The 24095-nt window shown below is 51.1% G+C and overlaps 1 protein-coding gene across 1 annotated transcript in view; it reads right to left on the bottom strand.

The window, feature by feature from the left end:
- Nucleotides 1–1213: 1213 nt before the first annotated feature.
- LOC141726682 (liprin-alpha-3-like) overlaps nucleotides 1214–24095 on the bottom strand; it is a 31115-nt gene continuing 8233 nt past the window's right edge. The window contains exons 6-12 of the mRNA XM_074531651.1: nucleotides 23655–23801; nucleotides 20353–20499; nucleotides 17313–17447; nucleotides 14975–15058; nucleotides 10459–10590; nucleotides 2514–2576; nucleotides 1214–1357 (exon numbers count right to left, since the gene is read on the bottom strand). Coding sequence (XP_074387752.1) covers nucleotides 1214–1357; nucleotides 2514–2576; nucleotides 10459–10590; nucleotides 14975–15058; nucleotides 17313–17447; nucleotides 20353–20499; nucleotides 23655–23801 — 852 coding nt within the window. The remainder of the gene's footprint in view (nucleotides 1358–2513; nucleotides 2577–10458; nucleotides 10591–14974; nucleotides 15059–17312; nucleotides 17448–20352; nucleotides 20500–23654; nucleotides 23802–24095) is intronic.

Here is a 24095-nt window from a genome sequence, read left to right as displayed (position 1 = left end):
GATTTTGGGGTGATTTTTGGTGATTTTGGGGGGGATTTTTGGGGTGATTTTGGGGTGATTTTTGGGGATTTTGGGGGTGATTTTGGGGTGATTTTTGGGGATTTTTGGGCTTATTTTGGGGTTATTTGAGGTTATTTTGGGGTTATTTTGGTGCAGTTTAGGTGGATTTTTGGGGGGATTTTTTTGCTTATTTTGGGGTTATTTTTATGGTAATTTTGTGGTGATTTTGGGGATTTTTGGGTGATTTTGGGGTAATTTGGGGGGTGATTTTTGGGGAGATTTTTGGGGTGATTTTTGGGGTGATTTTGGGGTGATTTTGGGGTGATTTTGGGGGATTTTGGGGTGATTTTTGGTGATTTTGGGGTGATTTTTGGGGGTGATTTTTGGGGATTTTGGGGGTACCTGGAGTAGGAGGAGCTGGGGGGGTTTTTGGGGTTATTTGGGGGATTTTTGGAGGTTATTTTGGTTTATTTTAGGGATTATTTTTGGGCTTATTTTGAGGTTATTTTTTGGTTATTTTGGGGCAGTTTTGGGGTTATTTTGGGGTTATTTTTGGGTTATTTTAGGGATTATTTTGGGGTTATTTTGAGGTTATTTTGGGGTTATTTTGGTGCAGTTTAGGTGGATTTTTGGGGGGATTTTTTTGGTTATTTTGGGGTGATTTTTATGGTAATTTTTAGGTGATTTTTGGGGGTGATTTTTGGGGATTTTTGGGGGGATTTTGAGGTGATTTTGGGGTTATTTTTGGGGTGATTTGGGGTGATTTTTGGGGTGATTTTGGGGTGATTTTGTGGTGATTTTGGGGGATTTTTGGGGATTTTTGGGGTTATTTTATGGTAGATTTTGGTAGGGTGATTTTGGCGGGGATTTTTGGGGGAATTTTGGGGTGATTTTGGGGTGATTTTATGGCAATTTTGGGGTGATTTTGGGGTGATTTTGGGGTGATTTTTAGGTGATTTTGGGGTTATTTTGGGGGTGATTTTTGGGGGTGATTTTGGGGGTTATTTTGGGGGGGATTTTTGGGGGTGATTTTGGGGTGATTTTTGGGGGTGATTTTTGGTGTTTTTGGGGTGATTTTTGGGGGTGATTTTGGGGTGATTTTGGGGTGATTTTGGGGTGATTTTGTGGTGATTTTTGGGTGATTTTGGGGTGATTTTGGGGTGATTTTTGGGGTGATTTTGGGGTTATTTTGGGGTTATTTTTATTGTAATTTTTAGGTGATTTTGGGGTGATTTTTGGGGTGATTTTTGGGTGATTTTTGGGGATTTTGGGGGTACCTGGAGTAGGAGGATCCGGGCCGGCCCCGGAGCTGGTCCAGCTCCAGCTGCATCCGCTCCATCTCCGCCAGCAGCTGCTCCTGCGGGGAAAATCGGGAATTTTGGGGAATTTTTGGGGAATTTTGGGGAAATTTTGGGAATTTTGGGAATTTTGGATTCAGTGCTGGGGACCCCTGGTGAGAATTGGGGGGGTCAGGATTGGGAAAAATCTGAATTTATCCCCAAAAAAAGTCGCAAAATCCAAGCAAAAAATGTCCCGAAATTCCTCCAAAATCCATCCAAAAAATCCTTCCAAAATTTTTCCAAATCCATGAAAAATTCCACCAAAATTCACCAAAAAAATCTGAAAAAATCTGTTCAAAATTGACCAAAATTCCTCAACGAATTTCATCCGAATTTCTCCCAAATCCACCCAAAACAACCCCAAAAAATCCCCTAAAAAAACCCCAAAACTCTCCTGAAATCCCTGAAAAAATTTAAAAAAAATTCTGAAAAAAATTTTAAAAAAAGAATTGCAAAATATCACAAAAAATCCCCAAATTAAAAAAAAAACCAAAAAAGCTTAAAAAAAACACCCCCCAAAATTAAAAAAAAATCCCCAAATATTCCCAAAAAAAGATAAAAAAATCCCTCAACAAATCTTCAAAATTAAAAAAAATATTAAATCCCCAAAAGTTTTTTAAAAATCCAAAAAATAAAAAAAAATCCCCCCAAAAATCCCTAAAATTCAAAATTCCCCCCCAAAAAATCCTCCCCAAATCCAAAAAAAAATCCCAAAAAATCCCCAAAATAAAATAAATTTTAAACTACTGAAATTAAAATAAAAAATAAAAGAATCAAATAAAAAATGAAATGAAATGAAATGAAATGAAATTAAATTAAATGAAATTAAATGAGATAAAATAAAAATGAAATGAAATGAAATAAAATAAAGTAAAAGAAATAGAAAAAGAAATAACATAAAGTAAAATAAAAATATAAAATAAAGTAAAATAAAAAATATAAAATAAAATAAAGTAAAATAAAATAAAGTAAATTAAAGTAAAATTGAAATAAAAATTTAGAATAAAATAAAATACAGTAAAATTAAAAATATAAAATACAAGAATTTAAAATAAAGGAATTTAAAATAAAATAAAATAAAATAAAATAAAATAAAATAAAATATAAAATCCTCAAAAACTCCAAAATCTCCCCAAAATTCCCGAAAAATTCCCCAAAATTCCCAAATTCCACCTTGTTGAGCAGGAGCTCGTCCTGCATTTTCTTCATGTTGGCGATTTCTTCACTCAGAGAATTCTGGGGAGGGGGAAAATCAGGGGGGACCCCAAAAAACCCAAAAAAAATCCCCCAAAAAATCCCCCAAAAATCCCCTAAAAATCCACCTGGGGACCCCAAAAAATCCAAAACTCCCCCAAAAAAACCCCAAAAAATCCCAAAAAAAATCCACCTGGGACCCACAAAAATCCAAAAAAATCCCAAAACTCCCCCCAAAAAAACCCCAAAAATTCCCCTCAAAAATCCACCTGGGGACCCCCCAAAAATCCCAAAAATCCACCTGGGGACCCCAAAAAAACCCAAAACTCCCCCCAAAAAAACCCAAAAAAATCCCCAAAAAAACCAAAAAAATCCCCCCAAAAATCCACCTGGGACCCCCCAAAAAATCCCAAAAAATCCCAAAACTCCGCCTCAAAAAACCCCAAAAAATCCCTCAAAAAAACCCCAAAATCCCCTCCCCAAAAATCCCCATAAACCACCCTGGGGACCCCCCAAAAAAACCCCCAAAAAATCCCAAAAAAACCCAAAAAATCCCCCCAAAAATCCACCTGGGGACCCCAAAAAACCCCAAAAAACCCCAAAACTCCCCCCCCAAAAACCCAAAAAAAATCCCTCAAAAAAACCCCAAAATCCACCTGGGGACCCCCCAAAAAATCCCAAAACTCCTCCCAAAAAAACCCCAAAAATCCCAAAGTCCCCTCCCCAAAAATCCCCACAAACCACCTGGGGACCCCCCCAAAAAAACAAAAAAAATCCCAAAACTCCCCCCCAAAAAAAACCAAAAAATCCCCCCAAAAATCCACCTGGGGACCCCCCAAAAATCCCAAAACTTCCCCCCAAAAAAAACCAAAAAATCCCCAAAAAAAAACCAAAAAAATCCCCCAAAAATCCACCTGTGGACCCCCAAAAAAACCCCAAAAACCCCCAAAACTCCTCCCAAAAAAACCCCAATAATCCCCCAAAATCCCAAAGTCCCCTCCCCAAAAATCCCATAAACCACCTGGGGACCCCTCAAAAAATCCCAAAAAATCCAAAATCCCCCCCAAAAAAACCAAAAATTCCCCAAAAATCCACCTGGGGACCCCCCAAAAAAATCCCAAAAAATCCCAAACCCCCCCCAAAAAAACCCAAAAATTCCCAAAAATCCACCTGGGGACCCCCAAAAAATCCCAAAAAACCCAAAATCCCCCCCAAAAAAACCCAAAAATCCACCTGGGGACCCCCCAAAAAATCCAAAAAAATCCCAAAACTTCCCCTAAAAACCCCCAAAAAATCCTCAAAAAACCCCAAAATCCCCCAAAAATCCCAAAGTCCCCTCCCCAAAAATCCCATAAACCACCTGGGAACCCCCCCCAAAAAATCCCAAAATCCCTCCCAAAAAAACCCAAAAATCCCCAAAAATCCACCTGGGGACCCCCAAAAATCCCAAAACTCCCCCCCCAAAAACCAAAAATCCCCCAAAAATCCACCTGGGGACCCCCAAAAAACTCTTAAAAAATCCAAAACTTCCCCCAAAAAAACCTAAAAATCTCCCCCAAAATCCCGAAGTCCCCTCCCCAAAAATCCCCATAAACCACCCTGGAGACCCCAAAAAAACCCAAAAAATCCAAAACTCCCCCAAAAAACCCCCAAAAATCCTCCAAAAATCCACCTGGGACCCCCAAAAATTAACCAAAAAATCCCAAAACTCCTCCCAAAAAAACCCCAAAAAATCCCTCAAAATCCCAAAGTCCCCTCCCCAAAAATCCCATAAAACACCTGGGGACCCCCCAAAAAAAGAAAAAAAAATCCCAAAACTTCCCCAAAAAAACCCAAAAAAATCCCCCAAAATCCACCTGGGGACCCCCCAAAAAATCCCAAAACTCTCCCCAAAAAAACCCCAAAAAATCCCCCAAAAAATCCACCTGGGGACCCCCCAAAAAATCCCAAAACTCCCCCAAAAAATCCCCCAAAAATCCAAAATCCCCTCCCCAAAAATCCCATAAACCACCTGGGGACCCCCAAAAATCCCAAAAAATCTCAAAATCCCCCCCCAAAAAAAACCAAAAAATCCCCCGAAAATCCACCTGGGGACCCCCAAAAAACCCCAAAATCCCCCCAAAAAAACCCCAAAATTCCCCCCAAAAATCCACCTGGGGACCCCCCAAAAAACCCCCAAAAAAATCCCAAACTCCCCCCAAAAAAACCCCAAAATTCCCCCCAAAAATCCCAAAGTCCCCTCCCCAAAAATCCCCCATAAACCACCTGGGGACCCCAAAAAAAATCCCAAAACTCCCCCAAAAAACCCCAAAAAATCCCCCAAAAATCCCAAAATCCCCCTCCAAAAATCCCCATAAACCACTTGGAGACCCCCAGAAAATCCCAAAAAAATCCCAAAACTCCCCCCAAAAAATCCCAAAACTCACAAAAAGACCCCAAAAATTTCCCAAAAATCCACCTGGGGACCCCCCCCCCCCAAAAAAACCAAAAAATCCCAAACTTCCCCCCAAAAAAACCCCAAAAAAATCCACAAAACTGACCCCCAAAATACACCCCAAAAATTCCCCAAAAATCCACCTGGGACCCCACAAAAAACCCCAAAACTCCCCCCAAAAAACCCCAAAACTTCCCCCCCAAAAAACCCAATACTCCCCCCAAAAAAAAACCCAAAAAATCCCAAAGTCCCCTCCAAAAAATCCAAAGTCCCCTCCCCAAAAATCCCCATAAACCACCTTGGGGACCCCCAAAAATCCCAAACTCACCCCCCCAAAAAAAACCCAAAAATCCCCCCAAAAATCCCCATAATCCACCTGGGGACCCCCCAAAATTTCCCCAAATTCCATCCAGGACCCCTCCAGCCCCCCTCCCCAATTTTGGGTGCCCCCCATTCTCTCCTTTAGGGACACCTGGAGCCACCCCCAGGACCCCCAAAATTCCCACCAAATCACAACCAGGACCCCCCAAAATCCCCCCCAAAACCTCCTTAAACTGCCCCAAATCCCCCAAAATCCCCCAAATCCCATCCAGGACCCCCCAAATCCCATCCAGGACCCCCCAATTTTTTCCCAGACCCCTCCCCAATTTTGGGGTGCCCCCAATTCTCTCCTTTAGGGGCCTCAAAAACCATTTCAGACCCCCCAAAACTCCCTTAACTGCCCAAAATCCCTCCAAATTTTGCCCAAATTTCTCCCAGGACCCCCAAATTTCACCCAGGACCCCCCAAATTTCCCACCAGCCCCCTCCCCAATTTGGGGGGTGCCCCACCTTCTCCTCCAGGGCCCCCATCCTCTCCTTGAGGTGCAGCTGCAGCCGCCCAGGACCCCAGAACTCCCCCAAATTCCCTCAAATCCCACTCAGGACCCCCAAATCCCATCCAGGACCCCCCAAATCCCATCCAGGACCCCCCAATTTTTTCCCAGACCCCCTCCCCAATTTTGGGGGTGCCCCAAATCCTCTCCTTGAGGTGCAGTTGGAGCCATTTCAGACCCCCCCAAAACTCCCCTTAAACTGCCCAAAATCCCCCAAAATCCCCCCAAATCCACCCAGGACCCCCCAAATTTCTCCCAGGACCCCCCAAATTTTGCCCGAGCCCCCTCCCCAATTTGGGGTGCCCCCAATTCTCTCCTTTAGGGCCATCCAAAACCATTTCAGACCCCCCCAAAACTCCCCTTAAACTGCCCCAAATCTCACCCAGGACCCCCCCAAATTTCTCCCAGGACCCCCCAAATCCCATCCAGGACCCCCCAATTTTTTCCCGACCCCTCCCCAATTTTGGGGGTGCCCCAAATCCTCTCCTTGAGGTGCATTTGGAACCATTTCAGACCCCCCAAAACTCCCCAAATTTCGCCCAAATTTCACCCAGGACCCCCAAATTTCACCCAGGACCCCCCAAATTTTGTCGGAGCCCCCCTCCCAATTTGGGGGTGCCCCCACCTTCTCCTCCAGGGCCCCCATCCTCTCCTTGAGGTGCAGCTGCAGCCGCCCAGGACCCCCAAAATTCCCCCAAAATCCCCATCCAGGACCCCCAAAATCCCCCCAAATTCCATCCAGGACCCCCAAATTCCCCTGGGACCCCCCAAAATTATTCCCAGGACCCTCCAGACCCTCCCCAATTTTGGGGTGCCCCAATTCTCTCCTTTAGATGCAGTTGGAGCCATTCAGACCCCCCAAACTCCCCTTAAACTGCCAAAAATCCCCCAAAATCCCCCCAAATCACATCCAGGACCCCCCAAATCCATCCAGGACCCCCCAATTTTTTCCCAGACCCTCCCCAATTTGGGGTGCCCCAAATCCTCTCCTTGAGGTGCAGTTGGAGCCATTTAGACCCCCCCAGACCCCCCCAAAACTCCCCTTAAACTGCCCAAATCTCACCCAGGACCCCCAAATTTCACCCAGGACCCCCCAAATTTCACCCAGGACCCCCAATTTTTTCCCAGACCCTTCCCAATTTGGGGGTGCCCCCACCTTCTCCTCCAGGGCCCCCATCCTCTCCTTGAGGTGCAGCTGCAGCCTGCCCAGGACCCCCAGAACTCCCCCAAAATCCCATCCAGGACCCCAAATTCCCCCAAATTCCCCTGGGACCCCCCAAAATATTCCAGGACCCTCCAGCCCCTCCCCAATTTTGGGGTGCCCCAGTTCACTCCTTTAGGGACAGCTGGAGCCACCCAGAACCCCCAAAATCCCCCCAAACTCCCCTTAAACTGCCCAAAATCCCCTCCAAAATCCCCCCAAATCCCTTCCAGGACCCCCCAAATCCCATCCAGGACCCCCCAATTTTTTCCCAGACCCCTCCCCAATTTTGGGGTGCCCCAAAAATTCCTCTCCAGACCCCCCTCCCCTCCTTGAGGTGCAACAAAAAAACCATTTCAGACCCCCCAAAACTCCCCAAATTTCGCCAAATCTCCCAGGACCCCCAAATCTCACCCAGGACCCCCCAAATCTCACCCAGGACTCCCCCAAATTTCTCCCAGGACCCCCCAGCTGTTGTCGGAGCCCCCTCCCCAATTTGGGGGTGCCCCCAATTCTCCTCCAGGGCCCCCATCCTCTCCTTGAGGTGCAGCTGCAGCCGCCCAGGACCCCCAGAACTCCCCCAAAATCCTCAAAATCCCACTCAGGACCCCCCAAAATCCTCTCAGGACCCCCCAATTTTTTCCCAGACCCCTCCCCAGTTTTGGGGTGCCCCAAATCCTCTCCTTGAGGTGCATTTGGAGCCATTTCAGACCCCCCAAAACTCCCCTTACACTGCCCAAAATCCCTCCAAATTTCGCCCAAATTTCACCCAGGACCCCCCAATTCCCATCCAGGACCCCCCAGTTTTTTCCCAGCCCCTCCCCAATTTTGGGGTGCCCCAAATCCTCTCCTTTAGGTGCAGTTGGAACCATTTCAGACCCCAAAACTCCCCAAATTTCGCCCAAATTTCACCCAGGACCCCCCAAATTTCTCCCAGGACCCTCCAAATCCCTTCCAGGACCCCCCAGTTTTTTCCCAGACCCCTCCCCAATTTTGGGGTGCCCCAAATCCTCTCCTTTAGGTGCAGTTGAAGCCATTTCAGACCCCCAAAACTCCCCCAAATTTCGCCCAAATTTCACCCAGGACCCCCAAATTTCACCCAGGACCCCCCAAATGTTGTCGGAGCCCCCTCCCCAATTTGGGGGTGCCCCCACCTTCTCCTCAGGGCGCCCATCCTCTCCTTGAGGTGCAGCTGCAGCCGCCCAGGACCCCCAAAACTCCCCCAAAATCCCATCCAGGACCCCAAAATCCCCCTGGGACCCCCCAAAATTATTCCAGGACCCCCCAGACCCCTCCCCAATTTTGGGGTGCCCCAAATCCTCTCCTTGAGGTGCAGCTGGAGCCACCAGGACCCCCCAAAATTCCCCAAATCCCATCCAGGACCCCAAAACCCCTAAAATCCACTTGGGACCCCCCAAATTTCACCAAGACCCCCCAATTTTTTCCCAGACCCCTCCCCAATTTTGGGGTGCCCCAAATCCTCTCCTTTAGGTGCAGTTGGAACCATTTTAGACCCCCCAGACCCCCAACAACTCCCCTTAAACTGCCCCAAATTTCACCCAGGACCCCCCAAATTTCACCCAGGACCCCCCAAATGTTGCCCGAGCCCCCTCCCCAATTTGGGGGTGCCCCCACCTTCTCCTCCAGGACCCCCATCCTCTCCTTGAGGTGCAGCTGCAGCCGCCCAGGACCCCCAAAACTCCCCAAAAATCCCATCCAGGACCCCCAAAATCCCCCCAAATTCCCCCTGGGACCCCCCCAAATTCTCTCAGGACCCCCCAAAAATTATTCCCAGGACCCTCCAGACCCCTCCCCAATTTTGGGGTGCCCCCAATTCTCTCCTTTAGGGACAGCTGGAGCCACCCAGGACCCCCAAAATCCCCCCAAAACCTCCTTAAACTGCCCCAAATCCCCCCAAAATCCCCCCAAATCCCTTCCAGGACCCCCCAATTTTTTCCCAGACCCCTCCCCAATTTTGGGGTGCCCCAAATCCTCTCCTTTAGGTGCAGTTGGAGCCATTTCAGACCCCCCAAAACTCCCCAAATTTCGCCCAAATTTCACCCAGGACCCCCCAAATTTCTCCCAGGACCCCCCAAATTTCACCCAGGACCCCCCAAATTTTGTCGGAGCCCCCTCCCCAATTTGGGGGTGCCCCCACCTTCTCCTCCAGGGCCCCCATCCTCTCCTTGAGGTGCAGCTGCAGCCGCCCAGGACCCCCAAAACTCCCCCAAAATCCCATCCAGGACCCCCAAATTCCCCCTGTGACCCCCCAAATTTCTCTCAGGACCCCCCAAAATTATTCCCAGGACCTTCCAGACCCCTCCCCAATTTTGGGGTGCCCCAAATCCTCTCCTTTAGGGCCAGTTGGAGCCATTTCAGACCCCCCCAAACTCCTCTTAAACTGCCCAAAACCCCCCCAAATTTCGCCCAAATTTCACCCAGGACCCCCCAAATTTCACCCAGGACCCCCCAAATTTCCCACCAGCCCCCTCCCCAATTTGGGGGCGCCCACCTTCTCCTCCAGGGCCCCCATCCTCTCCTTGAGGTGCAGCTGCAGCCGCCCAGGACCCCCAAAACTCCCCCAAAATCCCATCCAGGACCCCCAAAATCCCCCCAAACCCTCCTTAAACTGCCCCAAATCCCCCCAAAATCCCCCCAAATCCCTTCCAGGACCCCCCAGTTTTTTCCCAGACCCCTCCCCAATTTTGGGGTGCCCCAAAAATTCCTCTCCAGGACCCCCCCTCCCCTCCTCGAGGTGCAACAAAAAAAACCATTTCAGACCCCCCAAAACTCCCCCAAATTTCGCCCAAATTTCACCCAGGACCCCCCAAATTTCACCCAGGACCCCCCAAATGTTGTCGGAGCCCCCTCCCCAATTTTGGGGTGCCCACCTTCTCCTCCAGGGCCCCCATCCTCTCCTTGAGGTGCAGCTGCAGCCGCCCAGGACCCCCAAAACTCCCCCAAAATCCCATCCAGGACCCCCAAAATCCCCCCCAAATTCCATCCAGGACCCCCAAATTCCCCCTGGGACCCCCCCAAATTTCTCTCAGGACCCCCCAAAATTATTCCCAGGACCCTCCAGACCCCTCCCCAATTTTGGGGTGCCCCAAATCCTCTCCTTTAGGTGCAGTTGGATCCACCCAGGACCCCCAAAATCTCCCCAAATCCCTTCCAGGACCCCCCAATTTTTTCCCAGACCCCTCCCCAATTTTGAGGTGCCCCAAAAATTCCTCTCCAGGACCCCCCTCCCCTCCTCGAGGTGCAACAAAAAAACCATTTCAGACCCCCCAAAACTCCCCCAAATTTTGCCCAAATTTCACCCAGGACCCCCCAAATTTCACCCAGGACCCCCCAAATTTCTCCCAGGACCCCCCAAATTTCCCACCAGCCCCCTCCCCAATTTGGGGGCGCCCACCTTCTCCTCCAGGGCCCCCATCCTCTCCTTGAGGTGCAGCTGCAGCCGCTCGTTGCTCTCGCTCAGCAGCCGATCCACGGTCTCCGAGAGCCGCTTGTTGTGCTCGTCGTTCATCTTCTCCCTCTGCCGCGCCTGGGGGGACCCCAAAATTACACCGGGGGTCCCCAAAATATCGGGGAGGGGTCCCCAAAAATATTAAATGTGGGGGAGCATCGAAAACCCCGCGTTTGTAGCGCGAAAAATGGGGAAAAAATGGAATTTTTAATGGGTTTTGGGGAGTCCATTTTGGGGTTTCCACATTTTTGGGGTGCCTGAATTTGGGGTGTCCTCGTTTTTGGGGTGCCTGAATTTGGGGTGTCCTCATTTTTGGGGTGCTCGAATTTGGGGTTTTCTAATTTTTGGGGTTCCTGGTTTTTGGGGAGTCCCATTCTTGGAATTTCCCATTTTTGGGGTTTCCCATTTTTGCCCCGTCCCCATTTTTAGGGTCTGGGGGTGACCCCAAAATTCCACCAGGGGTCCCCAAAATATCGGGGGGGGTCCCCAAAAAAATTAAATGTGGGGGAGCATCGAAAACCCCGCGTTTGTAGCACGAAAAATGGGGGGAAATGGAATTTTTAATGGGTTTTGGGGTGCGGTGAAATGTTGGGGTGACCCCATGAAATTTTGGGGTTCCCAGATTTGGGGTGGTGAATTTTGGGGTGTCCATTTTTGGGGTATCCCCAGTTTTGGGGTGCCTGAATTTGGGATGTGTCCATTTTTTGGGAATTTCTAATTTTTGGGGTTTCCCATTTTTGGGGTTTCCCATATTTGCCCCATCTCCATTTTTAGGGTCTGGGGGTGACCCCAAAATTACACCGGGGGTCCCCAAAATATTTGGGGGGGTCCCCAAAAAAATTAAATGTGGGGGAGCATCAAAAACCCCGCGTTTGTAGCACGAAAAATGGGGGAAAAATGGAATTTTTAATGGGTTTTGGGGGGTCCGTTTTGGGGTTTCCCCATTTTTGGGGTGCCTGAATTTGGGGTGTCCTCGTTTTTGGGGTGCCTGAATTTGGGGTGTCCTCGTTTTCGGGGTGCCCGAATTTGGGGTTTTCTAATTTTTGGGGTTCCTGGTTATTGGGGAGTCCCATTTTTGGGGTGTCCCATTTTTGGAATTTCCCATTTTTGGAATTTCCCATTTTTGGGGTTTCCCATATTTGCCCCATCCCCATTTTTAGGGTCTGGGGGGACCCCAAAATTACACCGGGGGTCCCCAAAATATTGGGGGGGGTCCCCAAAAAATTTAAATGTGGGGGAGCATCGAAAACCCCGCGTTTGTAGCACGAAAAATGGGGAAAAATGGAATTTTTAATGGGTTTTGAGGTGCGGTGAAATGTTGGGGTGACCCCATGAAATTTTGGGGTTCTCAGATTTGGGGTGGTGAATTTTGGGGTGTCCATTTTTGGGGTATCCCCAGTTTTGGGGTGCCTGAATTTGGGGTGTCTCCATTTTTTTGGAATTTCTAATTTTTGGGGTTTCCCATTTTTGGGGTTTCCCATTTTTGGGGTTTCCCATATTTGCCCCATCCCCATTTTTAGGGTCTGGGGGGAACCCCAAAATTACACCGGGGGTCCCCAAAATATTTGGGGGGGTCCCCAAAAAAATTAAATGTGGGGGAGCATCGAAAACCCCGCGTTTGTAGCACGAAAAATGGGGAAAAAATGGAATTTTTAATGGGTTTTGGGGGGTCCGTTTTGGGGTTTCCACATTTTTGGGGTGCCCGAATTTGGGGTGTCCTCGTTTTTGGGGTGCCCAAATTCGGGGTGTCCTCGTTTTTGGGGTGCCTGAATTTGGGGTTTTCTATTTTTTGGGGTTCCTGGTTTTTGGGGAGTCCCATTTTTGGGGTGTCCCATTTTTGGAATTTCCCATTTTTGGGGTTTCCCATATTTGTCCCGATCCCCATTTTTAGGGTCTGGGGGAGACCCCAAAATTACACCGGGGGTCCCCAAAATATTGGGGGGGGTCCCCAAAAAAATTAAATGTGGGGGAGCATCGAAAACCCCGCGTTTGTAGCACGAAAAATGGGGAAAAAATGGAATTTTTAATGGGTTTTGGGGTGCGGTGAAATGTTGGGGTGACCCCATGAAATTTTGGGGTTCTCAGATTTGGGGTGGTGAATTTTGGGGTGTCCATTTTTGGGGTATCCCCAGTTTTGGGGTGCCCGAATTTGGGGTGTCTCCATTTTTTGGAATTTCTAATTTTTGGGGTTTCCCATTTTTGGGGTTTCCCATTTTTGCCCCATCCCCATTTTTAGGGTCTGGGGGGAACCCCAAAATTCCACCGGGGGTCCCCAAAATATTGGGGGGGGGGTCCCCAAAAATATTAAATGTGGGGGAGCATCGAAAACCCCGCATTTGTAGCATGAAAAATGGGGAAAAAATGGAATTTTTAATGGGTTTTGGGGGAGTCCATTTTGGGGTTTCCACATTTTTGGGGTGCCTGAATTTGGGGTGTCCTCGTTTTTGGGGTGCCCGAATTTGGGGTGTCCTCGTTTTGGGGTTCCCGAATTTGGGGTTTTCTAGTTTTTGGGGTTCCTGGTTATTGGGGAGTCCCATTTTTGGGGTGTCCCATTTTTGGAATTTCCCATTTTTGGAATTTCCCATTTTTGGGGTTTCCCATATTTGCCCCGTCCCCATTTTTAGGGTCTGGGGGTGACCCCAAAATTCCACCGGGGGTCCCCAAAATATCGGGGGGGGGGTCCCCAAAAATATTAAATGTGGGGGAGCATCGAAAACCCCGCGTTTGTAGCACGAAAAATGGGAAAAAAATGGAATTTTTAGTGGGTAGAAATTTTGGGGTTTTTCTATTTTTTGGGGTTCCTGTTTTTTGGGGTTTCCCCTTTTTTGAAGTTTCCCATTTTTGGGATTTCCAATTTTTGGAATTTCCAATTTTTGGGGTTTCCCCATTTTTTGGGTTCCCATTTTTCAGGATTTCCCATTTTTGGGGATTCCCATTTTTGGGATTTCCCTCTTCTGGGGTTTCCAATTTTTAGGATTTCCAATTTTTGGGATTTCCCATTTTTAGGATTTCCCATTATCGGGGTTCCCATTTTTTGGGATTTCCAATTTTTGGGGTTTCCCTTTTCTGGGATTTCCAATTTTTGGGGTTTCCCATTTTTAGGATTTCCCATTTTTGGGATTTCCCATTTTTTGTATTTTCCCATTTTAGGATTTCCCATTATCGGGGTTTCCCTTTTCTGGGATTTCCAATTTTTGGGGTTTCCCATTTTTTGGGGTTCCCGTTTTGGGATTTCCAGTTTTTGGGATTTCCCATTTTTAGGATTTCCCATTTTTGGGATGTCCCATTTTTAGGATTTCCAATTTTTGGGGTTTCCCATTTTTTGTATTTTCCCATTTTAGGATTTCCCATTATCGGGGTTCCCATTTTTTGGGATTTCCAATTTTTGAGATTTCCCTTTTCTGGGATTTCCAATTTTTGGGATTTCCCATTTTTAGGATTTCCCATTTTTTGGGATTTCCCTTTTCTGGGATTTCCAATTTTTGGGATTTCCAATTTTTAGGATTTCCCATTTTAGGATTTCCCATTATCGGGGTTCCCATTTTTTGGGATTTCCAATTTTTGGGGTTTCCCTTTTTTGGTGTTTCCCATTTTTGGGATGCCTCATTTTTGGAATTTCTCATTTTTGGTGTCCCCATTTTTTGGGTTCCCATTTTTCAGGATTTCCCGTTTTTTGGGGTTCCCATTTTTTGAGATTTCCCATTTTTGGGATTTCCCATTTTCGGGGTTCCTAATTTTTGGGATTTCCCTTTTTTGGGGTTTCCCATTTTTAGGATTTCCAATTTTTGGGATTTCCCATTTTTTGGGGTTCCCAATTTTTGGGATTTCCAATTTTTGGGATTTCCCATTTTTGGGGTTTCCCCATTTTTTGGGTTCCCATTTTTCAGGATTTCCCGTTTTTTGGGGTTCCCATTGTTGGGATTTCCCTTTTCTGGGATTTCCAATTTTTGGGATTCCCCATTTTTTGGGTTCCCATTTTTCAGGATTTCCCGTTTTTTGGGATTTCCCTTTTCTGAGATTTCCAATTTTTGGGGTTTCCAATTTTTGAGATTTCCCTTTTCTGGGATTTCCAATTTTTGGGATTCCCCACTTTTAGGATTTCCCATTTTTTGGGATTTCCTGTTTTTTGGGTTCCCATTTTTGGGATTTCCCATTTTTAGGATTTCCCATTTTTGGGATGTCCCCATTTTTTGGGATTTCCAATTTTTGAGATTTCCCTTTTCTGGGATTTCCAATTTTTGGGATTCCCCATTTTTAGGATTTCCCATTTTTTGGGATTTCCTGTTTTTTGGGTTTTCCGATTTTTGGGGTTTCCCATTTTTTGTATTTTCCCATTTTAGGATTTCCCATTATCGGGGTTCCCATTTTCTGGGATTTCCAATTTTTGGGGTTTCCCTTTTCTGGGATTTCCAATTTTTGGGATTTCCCAATTTTTCGGGGTTCCCGTTTTGGGGGTGCCCACCCTCTGCAGCTCCTGGTTCTTCTCCTGCAGTTGGGCCTCGAGCTGCCGCAAACGCTCCTCGAAATTCCCGTGGCGCTCCTCGGCCTGGGGACATTGGGGACGTTGGGGACATTTGGGGACATTGGGGAATTTGGGGACATTTGGGGACATTGGGGGGATTTGGGGACATTTGGGGACATTGGGGACATTTGGGGGATTGAGGACATTGGGGGGGTTGGGGACAATGGGGACATTGGGGACATTTGGGGATTTGGGGACACTGGGGGGATTTGGGGACATGGGGGACGTTGAGGACATTGGGGACATTGGGGACAGTGGGGACACTGGGGATTGGGGACATTGGGGACATTTGGGGACAATGGGGGACATTGGGGACATTGGGGGGATTGGGGACATTGGGGACACTGGGGACTTTGGGGGGATGTGGGGTCATTTGGGGACATTGGGGGGATTTGGGGACATTGGGGGGATTGGGGACATTGGGGACATTGGGGACATTGGGGACATTGGGGACAATGGGGACAATGGGGACACTGGGGACATTGGGGACATTTGGGGACATTGGGGGACATTGGGGACATTTGGGGACATTGGGGACATTGGGGACGTTGGGGGATTTGGGGTCATTGGGGATGTTGGGGACATTGGGGGACATTGGGGACATTGGGGGACATTGGGGACATTGGGGACACTGGGGACATTGGGGACATTGGGGACATTGGGGACACTGGGGACATTGGGGGACATTTGGGGACATTTGGGGATTCGGGGACATTGGGGACATTGGGGACATCGGGGGATTTGGGGACATTGGTGGCATGGGGGGACATTGGGGACATTTGGGGACATTGGGGACATTGGGGATGTTGGGACATTGGGGTCATTGGGGGTCATTGGGGGACATTTGGGACCTTGGGGACATTGGGGACATTTGGGGTCATTTGGGGACATTGGGGACATTTGGGGACATTTGGGGGGGGACATTTCCCTCAGGACTCTCCCTATTCCCCCCCAAACCCCCTCACGACCCCCCAAAAATTCCCCCAAATCCCCCCAAAACCTCCTCAAATCCCCCGAAATTCCCTCAAGACCTCCCCCAAATCCCCCCAAAACTCACCTCAACCCCTCCAGGACCCCCCAAAACCTCCCCAAAATCCCCCCAAATCCCCTCCAAAACCCCTCGAGCCCCCCCAAAATCCCCCAAATCCCCCCCAAAACCCCCTCAAGACCCACCCAAACCCACTTGGGACCACCCCAAACGCCCCTGGGACCCCCCAAAACCCCCTCAAATCCCCCCAAACCCCCCCCCAAAATCCCCCAAATCCCCCCAAATCCTCCCAAAACTCCCCCAAACCCCCTCAAGACCACCCCAAACCCCTCTGGGACCACCCCAAACCCCTCTGGGACCACCCCAAACTCCCCTGGGACCACCCCAAATTCCCCTCAAATCCCCCCAAACCCCCTCAAATCCCCCCAAACTCCCTCAAGACCCCCCCCAAATCCCCCCAAAACTCCCCTTCAAATCCCTCCAAAATTCACCTCAACCCCTCCAGGACCCCCCAAAACCTCCCCAAAATCCCCCCAAAATCCCCCCCAAATCCTCTCAAGACCCCCCCAGGACCCCCCAGGACACCCCAAATTCACCCCAACCCCCCTAAACCGCCCCCCCAGATCCTCCCAAACCCCCTCCAGATGCCCCCAGACCCCTCCAGGACCCTCCAACACCTCCCCAAAACCCCCCCAAATCCCCTCCAAAACCCCTCGAGCCCCCCCAAAATCCCCCAAATCCCCCCCAAAACCCCCTCAAGACCCACCCAAACCCACTTGGGACCACCCCAAACGCCCCTGGGACCACCCCAAATTCCCCTCAAATCCCCCCAAACCCCCCCCAAAATCCCCCAAATCCTCCCAAAACTCCCCCAAACCCCCTCAAGACCACCCCAAACCCCTCTGGGACCACCCCAAACTCCCCTGGGACCACCCCAAATTCCCCTCAAATCCCCCCAAACCCCCTCAAATCCCCCCAAACCCCCTCAAGACCCCCTTAAATCCCCCCCAGAAGCCCCAAAACTCCCCCTCAAATCCCTCCAAAACTCACCTCAACCCCTCCAGGACCCCCCAAAACCTCCCCAAAATCCCCCAAAACTCCCCCAAACCCCCTCAAGACTACCCCAAACCCCCCTGGGACCCCCCAAATCCCCCTCAAAGCCCCTCAAGACCCTCAAATCTCCCCCAAGTCCCCCCAAAACTCCCTCAAATCTCCCCCAAACCCCCTCAAGACCACCCCAAGCCCCTCTGGGCCCCCCTCAGGACCCCCCAAAGTCGCCCCCGGCCCCACCTTGGTGAGCGCCGCCACCCTCTGTGCCAGCTGGGCCTCGATCTCGGGCAGCGTCTCGGCTTTCTGCAGGGTCAGCTGCAGCTTGGCCTTGGCGTCCTCGAGCCACTCCTGCAGCTGCCGGCCCTTCTCCTCGCTCTGGGGACATTGGGGACATTGGGGGGATTGGGGACATTGGGGGGATTGGGGACATTGGGGACATTGGGGACATTGGGGACATTGGGGTCATTGTGGGTGTTTGGGTCATTGGGGACATTGGGGACATTGGGGACATTGGGGACATTGGGGACATAAAGGTCATGGGGATATTGGGGACATTGGGGACATCAGGGTCAGCTGCAGCTTGGCCATGGCGTCCTCGAGCCACTCCTGCAGCTGCCGGCCCTTCTCCTCGCTCTGGGGACATTGGGGACATTGGGGGACATTGGGGGCGTTGGGGACATCGCGGACATTGGGGGGATTGGGGACACTGGGGTTATGGGGATGTCAGGTGTCCTCGAGCCACTCCTGCAGCTGCCGGCCCTTCTCCTCGCTCTGGGGACATCATTGGGGACATTGGGGGACATTGGGGACATAGGGGGGATTGGGGGTGTTTGGGTCATTGGGGACATTGGGGGGATTGGGGACATTGGGGGGATTGGGGGCACTGACAGGAATTGGGGACATCGGGGACATTGGGGGTGTTTGGGTCATTGGGGACATAAAGGTCATGGGGACATTGGGTGTCCTTGAGTCACTCCTGCAGCTGCCGGCCCTTCTCCTCGCTCTGGGGACATCGGGGACATTTGGGGACATTGGGGGCATTGGGGACATCGGGGACATTGGGGGCGTTGAGGGCGTTGGGGGTGTTGGGGACATTTGGGGACATTGGGGGGATTGGGGACATTGGGGACATCAGGGTCAGCTGCAGCTTGGCCTTGGCGTCCTCGAGCCACTCCTGCAGCTGCCGGCCCTTCTCCTCGCTCTGGGGACATCAGGGACATCGGGGACATTGGGGATGTTGGGGACATTGGGGTCACTGGGGACATTGGGGACATTGGGGACATTGGGGACATTGGGGACATTGGGGACATTGGGTGTCCTCGAGCCACTCCTGCAGCTGCCGGCCCTTCTCCTCACTCTGGGGACATCATTGGGGACATTGGGAGACACTGGGGACACTGGGGACATTGGGGGTGTTTGGGTCATTGGGGACATAAAGGTCATGGGGACATTGGGTGTTCTCCAGTCACTCCTGCAGCTGCCGGCCCTTCTCCTCGCTCTGGGGACATCACTGGGGACACTGGGGGACATTGGGGACATTGGGGACAGTGGGGTCATTGGGGGCGTTGGGGGTGTTTGGGTCATTGGGGACATCGGGGTCACTGGGGACATTGGGGGTGTTTGGGTCATTGAGGTGTTTGGGGGACTGGGGACATTGGGGACATTGGGTGTCCTCGAGCCATTTCTGCAGCTGCCGGCCCTTCTCCTCGTTCTGGGGACATTGGGGACATTGGGGGCGTTGGGGACATTGGGGACATTGGGGACATTGGGGACATTGGGGGACATTGGGGGCGTTGGGGACACTGGGGACATTTGGGGACATCGGGTGAAGGACAAGAATGGGAAGGGACAACATCAACCGGTGGTGGGGACATTAATGGGGACACCAAGGTGTGTCCAGGTGTCCCCAGATGTGTCCCCTCTATCCCAGGTGTATCTCAGGTGTGTCTCAGGTGTGTCTCAGGTGTGTCCCCAATGTCCCTAGGTGTGTCCCCTCTATCTCAGGTGTGTTCAGGTGTATCTCAGGTGTATCCCAGGTGTCCCCAGGTGTGTCCCCAATGTCCCCCGGTGTCCCCAGGTGTCCCACCTGTCTGTACAGGCTCTCCTTGCTGGCCAGCTCCTTCTCCAGCTGTGTCCCCTCTATATTGGGTATATCCCATCTATCTCAGGTGTATCTCAGGTGTCCCCAGGTGTGTCCCCAGTGTCCCCAGGTGTGTCCCCAATGTCCCCAGGTGTGTCACCTGTCTGTACAGGCTCTTCTTGCTGGCCAGCTCGTTCTCCAGGTGTAACCCAGGTGTATCCCATGTGAACCCCATGTATCCCATCTATCCCAGGTGTATCCCAGGTGTCCCCAGGTGTGTCCCCAATGTCCCCAGGTGTGTCCCCAATGTCCCCAGGTGTGTCACCTGTCTGTACAGGCTCTCCTTGCTGGCCAGCTCATTCTCCAGGTGTAACCCAGGTGAATCCCATGTATCTCAGGTGTATCCCCTCTATCCCAGGTGTATCTCAGGTGTCCCCAGGTGTGTCCCCAATGTCCCCAGGTGTGTCCCCAGGTGTCCCACCTGTCTGTACAGGCTCTCCTTGCTGGCCAGCTCCTTCTCCAGCTGTGTCCCAGGTGAATCCCATGTATCCCATTTATCTCAGGTGTCTCTCAGGTGCCCCCAGGTGTGTCCCCAGGTGTGTCCCCAGGTGTGTCCCCAATGTCCCCAGGTGTGTCACCTGTCTGTACAGGCTCTCCTTGCTGGCCAGCTCATTCTCCAGGTGTAACCCAGGTGAATCCCAGGTGAATCCCAGGTGAATCCCATGTATCCCCTCTATCCCAGGTGTATCTCAGGTATGACCCCAATGTCCCCAGGTGTGTCCCCAGGTGTGTCACCTGTCTGTACAGGCTCTCCTTGCTGGCCAGCTCGTTCTCCAGGTGTAACCCAGGTGAATCCCATGTATCTCAGGTGTATCCCCTCTATCCCAGGTGTGTCCCCAATGTCCCCAGGTGTGTCCCCAGGTGTGTCCCCAGGTGTCCCACCTGTCTGTACAGGCTCTCCTTGCTGGCCAGCTCGTTCTCCAGGTGTAACCCAGGTGTATCCCAAGTGTATCCCAGGTGTCCCCAGGTGTGTCCCCAATGTCCCCAGGTGTCCCACCTGTCTGTACAGGCTCTCCTTGCTGGCCAGCTCCTTCTCCAGCTGTGTCCCCTCTATCTCAGGTGTGTTCAGGTGTATCCCCTCTATCCCAGGTGTATCCCAGGTGTCCCCAGGTGTGTCCCCAATGTCCCCAGGTGTCCCACCTGCCGGTACAGGCTCTCCTTGCTGGCCAGCTCGTTCTCCAGCCGGTCGTTGGCGTCGTGCAGCGAGGTCGCCTCGCGCTGCGCGCTCAGGTAGCGCCGCTCCAGCGTCGTGATGCGCTCCTCCATGTCCTCGCGCTGCGCCAGCGCCTGTTGGGGACAATGGGGACATCAATGGGGACATTGGGGACATTGGGGGTGTTGGGGACATTGGGGACATTGGGGACATTCCAATGTTGTCATGCGCTCCTCCATGTCCTCGCGCTGCGCCAGCGCCTGGGGGACATTGGGGACATCAATGGGGACATTGGGGACATTGGGGACATTGAGGGGATTGGGGACATTGGGTGGGATTGGGCTGTTGGGGTGTTGGGGACATTGGGGACATTGGAGATGTTGGGGACATTGGGGACATTGGGACATTGGGACATTGGGGACATTGGGGGCAATGGGACATTGGGACATTGGGACATTGGGGACATTCCAATGTCGTGATGCGCTCCTCCATGTCCTCACGCTGCGCCAGCGCCTGGGGGACATTGGGGACATTGGAGATGTTGGGGACATTGGGGACATTGAGGACATTGAGGACATTGGGGGCAATGGGGGCACTCAGAGGGATTGGGGACAATGGGGACATTGGGAGGATTGAGGGACATAGGGGGCAATGGGACATTGGGGACATTCCAATGTTGTCATGCGCTCCTCCATGTCCTCGCGCTGCTCCAGCGCCTATTGGGGACATTGGGGACATTGGAGATGTTGGGGACATTGGGGAGATTGAGGACATTGGGGACATTGGAGATGTTGGGGACATTGGGGACATTGGGGGCAATGGGACATTGGGACATTGGGACATTGGGGACATTCCAATGTCGTGATGCGCTCCTCCATGTCCTCGCGCTGCGCCAGCGCCTATTGGGGACAATGGGGACATCAATGGGGACATTGGGGACATTGGGGGTGTTGGGGACATTGGGTGGGATTGGGCTGTTGGGGACATTGGGGACAATGGGACATTGGGACATTGGGGACATTCCAATGTTGTCATGCGCTCCTCCATGTCCTCGCGCTGCGCCAGCGCCTGGGGGACAATGGGGACATCAATGGGGACATTGAGGGCACTGGGGACATTGGGGACATCAGTGGACATTGGGGACATTGGGGGGATTGGGGACATTGGGGACATTGGGGGCAATGGGACATTGGGGACATTGGGGACATTCCAATGTTGTCATGCACTCCTCCATGTCCTTGCGCTGCGCCAGCGCCTATTGGGGACACTGGGGACATCAATGGGGACATTGGGGACACTGGGGGGATTGGGGGGATTGGGGACATTGGGGACATTGGGGACATTGGGGGGATTGGTATATAGGGGACATTGGGGACAATTGGGATGTTTGGGGCATTTGGGGGATTGGGGACATTGGGGACACTGGGACAATGGAGGCAATGAGGGCAATGGGGATGTTGGGGACATTGGGGACATTGGGGGACATTGGATCATCATCCCAGTTTGGGCCATTTTTCACCATTTTTAGCCATTTTTTCACCGTTTTTTCCCGTTTTTTCTCTATTTCCCCTCGTCCTCACCTCCTTGAGGTCCCTCTGGAGCTTGGCCCGGGCCAGCTCCCATTTTGGGCCATTTTCCCATTTTTAGCTGGTTTTCCGCCATCTTTTCACCGTTTTTTCTCGTTTTTTCACCGTTTTTTCCCATTTTTTCACCGTTTTTTCCCGTTTTTTTGCTATTTCCCCCCGTCCTCACCTCCTTGAGGTCCCTCTGGAGCTTGGCCCGGGCCAGATCCCACTTTGGGCCATTTTCCCATTTTTAGCTGGTTTTCCGCCATCTTTTCACCGTTTTCCCCCATTTTTTTACCGTTTTTTCACCGTTTTTTCCCATTTTTTCACCGTTTTTTCCCATTTTCCCCCCATCCTCACCTCCTTGAGGTCCCTCTGGAGCTTGGCCCAGGCCAGCTCCCATTTTGGGCCATTTTCCCATTTTTAGCTGGTTTTCCGACATCTTTTCACCGTTTTCCCCCATTTTTTTCTCGTTTTTTCACCGTTTTTTCCCGTTTTTTTACCGTTTTTTCCCGTTTTTTCGCTATTTCCCCCCTTCCTCACCTCCTTGAGGTCCCTCTGGAGCTTGGCCCAGGCCAGATCCCACTTTGGGCCATTTTCCCATTTTTAGCTGGTTTTCCGCCATATTTTCACCGTTTTTTCACCGTTTTTTCTCATTTTTTCACCGTTTTTCCCCGTTTTTTCCCATTTTCCCCCCATCCTCACCTCCTTGAGGTCCCTCTGGAGCTTGGCCCAGGCCAGATCCCACTTTGGGCCATTTTCCCATTTTTAGCTGGTTTTCCGCCATCTTTTCACCGTTTTTTCCCATTTTTTCACCATTTTTCTCATTTTTTCACCGTTTTTTCCCGTTTTTTCAGCATTTCCCCCCATCCTCACCTCCTTGAGGTCCCTCTGGAGCTTGGCCCGGGCCAGATCCCACTTTGGGCCATTTTCCCATTTTTAACTGGTTTTCCGCCATCTTTTCACCGTTTTTTCCCGTTTTTTCACCGTTTTTCTCATTTTTTCACCGTTTTTTCTCGTTTTTTCGCTATTTCCCCCCATCCTCACCTCCTTGAGGTCCCTCTGGAGCTTGGCCCAGGCCAGATCCCACTTTGGGCCATTTTCCCATTTTTAGCTGGTTTTCCGCCATATTTTCACCGTTTTTTCACCGTTTTTTCCCGTTTTTCCACTGTTTTTTCCCGTTTTTTCGCTATTTCCCCCCATCCTCACCTCCTTGAGGTCCCTCTGGAGCTTGGCCCGGGCCAGATCCCACTTTGGGCCATTCTTCCATTTTTAACTGGTTTTCCGCCATCTTTTCACCGTTTTTTCTCGTTTTTTCACCGTTTTTTCCCGTTTTTTCACCGTTTTTTCCCGTTTTTTCGGTATTTCACCCCGTCCTCACCTCCTTGAGGTCCCTCTGGAGCTTGGCCTGGGCCAGCTCCCACTTTGGGCCATTTTCCCATTTTTAGCTGGTTTTCCGCCATCTTTTCACCGTTTTTTCCCATTTTTTCACCATTTTTCTCGTTTTTTTGCCGTTTTTTCCTGTTTTTTCGCTATTTCCCCCCGTCCTCACCTCCTTGAGGTCCCTCTGGAGCTTGGCCCGGGCCAGCTCCCACTTTGGGCCATTTTCCCATTTTTAGCTGGTTTTCCGCCATCTTTTCACCGTTTTTTCTCGTTTTTTCACCGTTTTTTCTCGTTTTTTCACCGTTTTTTCCCGTTTTTTCGCTATTTCCCCCCATCCTCACCTCCTTGAGGTCCCTCTGGAGCTTGGCCCCCGCCTCGTGGGCCCGGGCCAGCTCCCTCTGGGCGGCGTTGGCCTCGTCCTGCAGCCGGCCCAGCTGGCGGCACAGGGCGGCCACGCGCTGCCGGCCCAGCGACGCCTCCAGCTCCGCCTGGGGACAGCGTGACCTCTGAACCGTGACCTCTGACCTCTGACCCCCCACCAGGACACCTCTGACCCCCCCAGTGTCCCTCATTGGTGATTCCTGACCGCCCCCCCCGGCGCTGTCCCCATTGTCCCCTCAATGTCCCCATCAGTGACCCCTGACCCCCCCAGTGTCCCCCTTGTGACCCCTGATCCCCTCGCTGTCCCCCCCATTGTCCCCCCAATGTCCCCTCCGTGACCCCTGACCCTCCCAGTGTCACCCAGTGTCCCTATTGGTGATTCCTGACTGCCCCCTAGTGTC

Source organism: Zonotrichia albicollis, chromosome 38 (genome assembly GCF_047830755.1).
Source record: "Zonotrichia albicollis isolate bZonAlb1 chromosome 38, bZonAlb1.hap1, whole genome shotgun sequence".
Lineage (NCBI taxonomy): Eukaryota > Metazoa > Chordata > Aves > Passeriformes > Passerellidae > Zonotrichia > Zonotrichia albicollis.
Note: the sequence above shows the minus strand (reverse complement) of the source record. Positions and strands in the feature narration are given on the sequence as shown.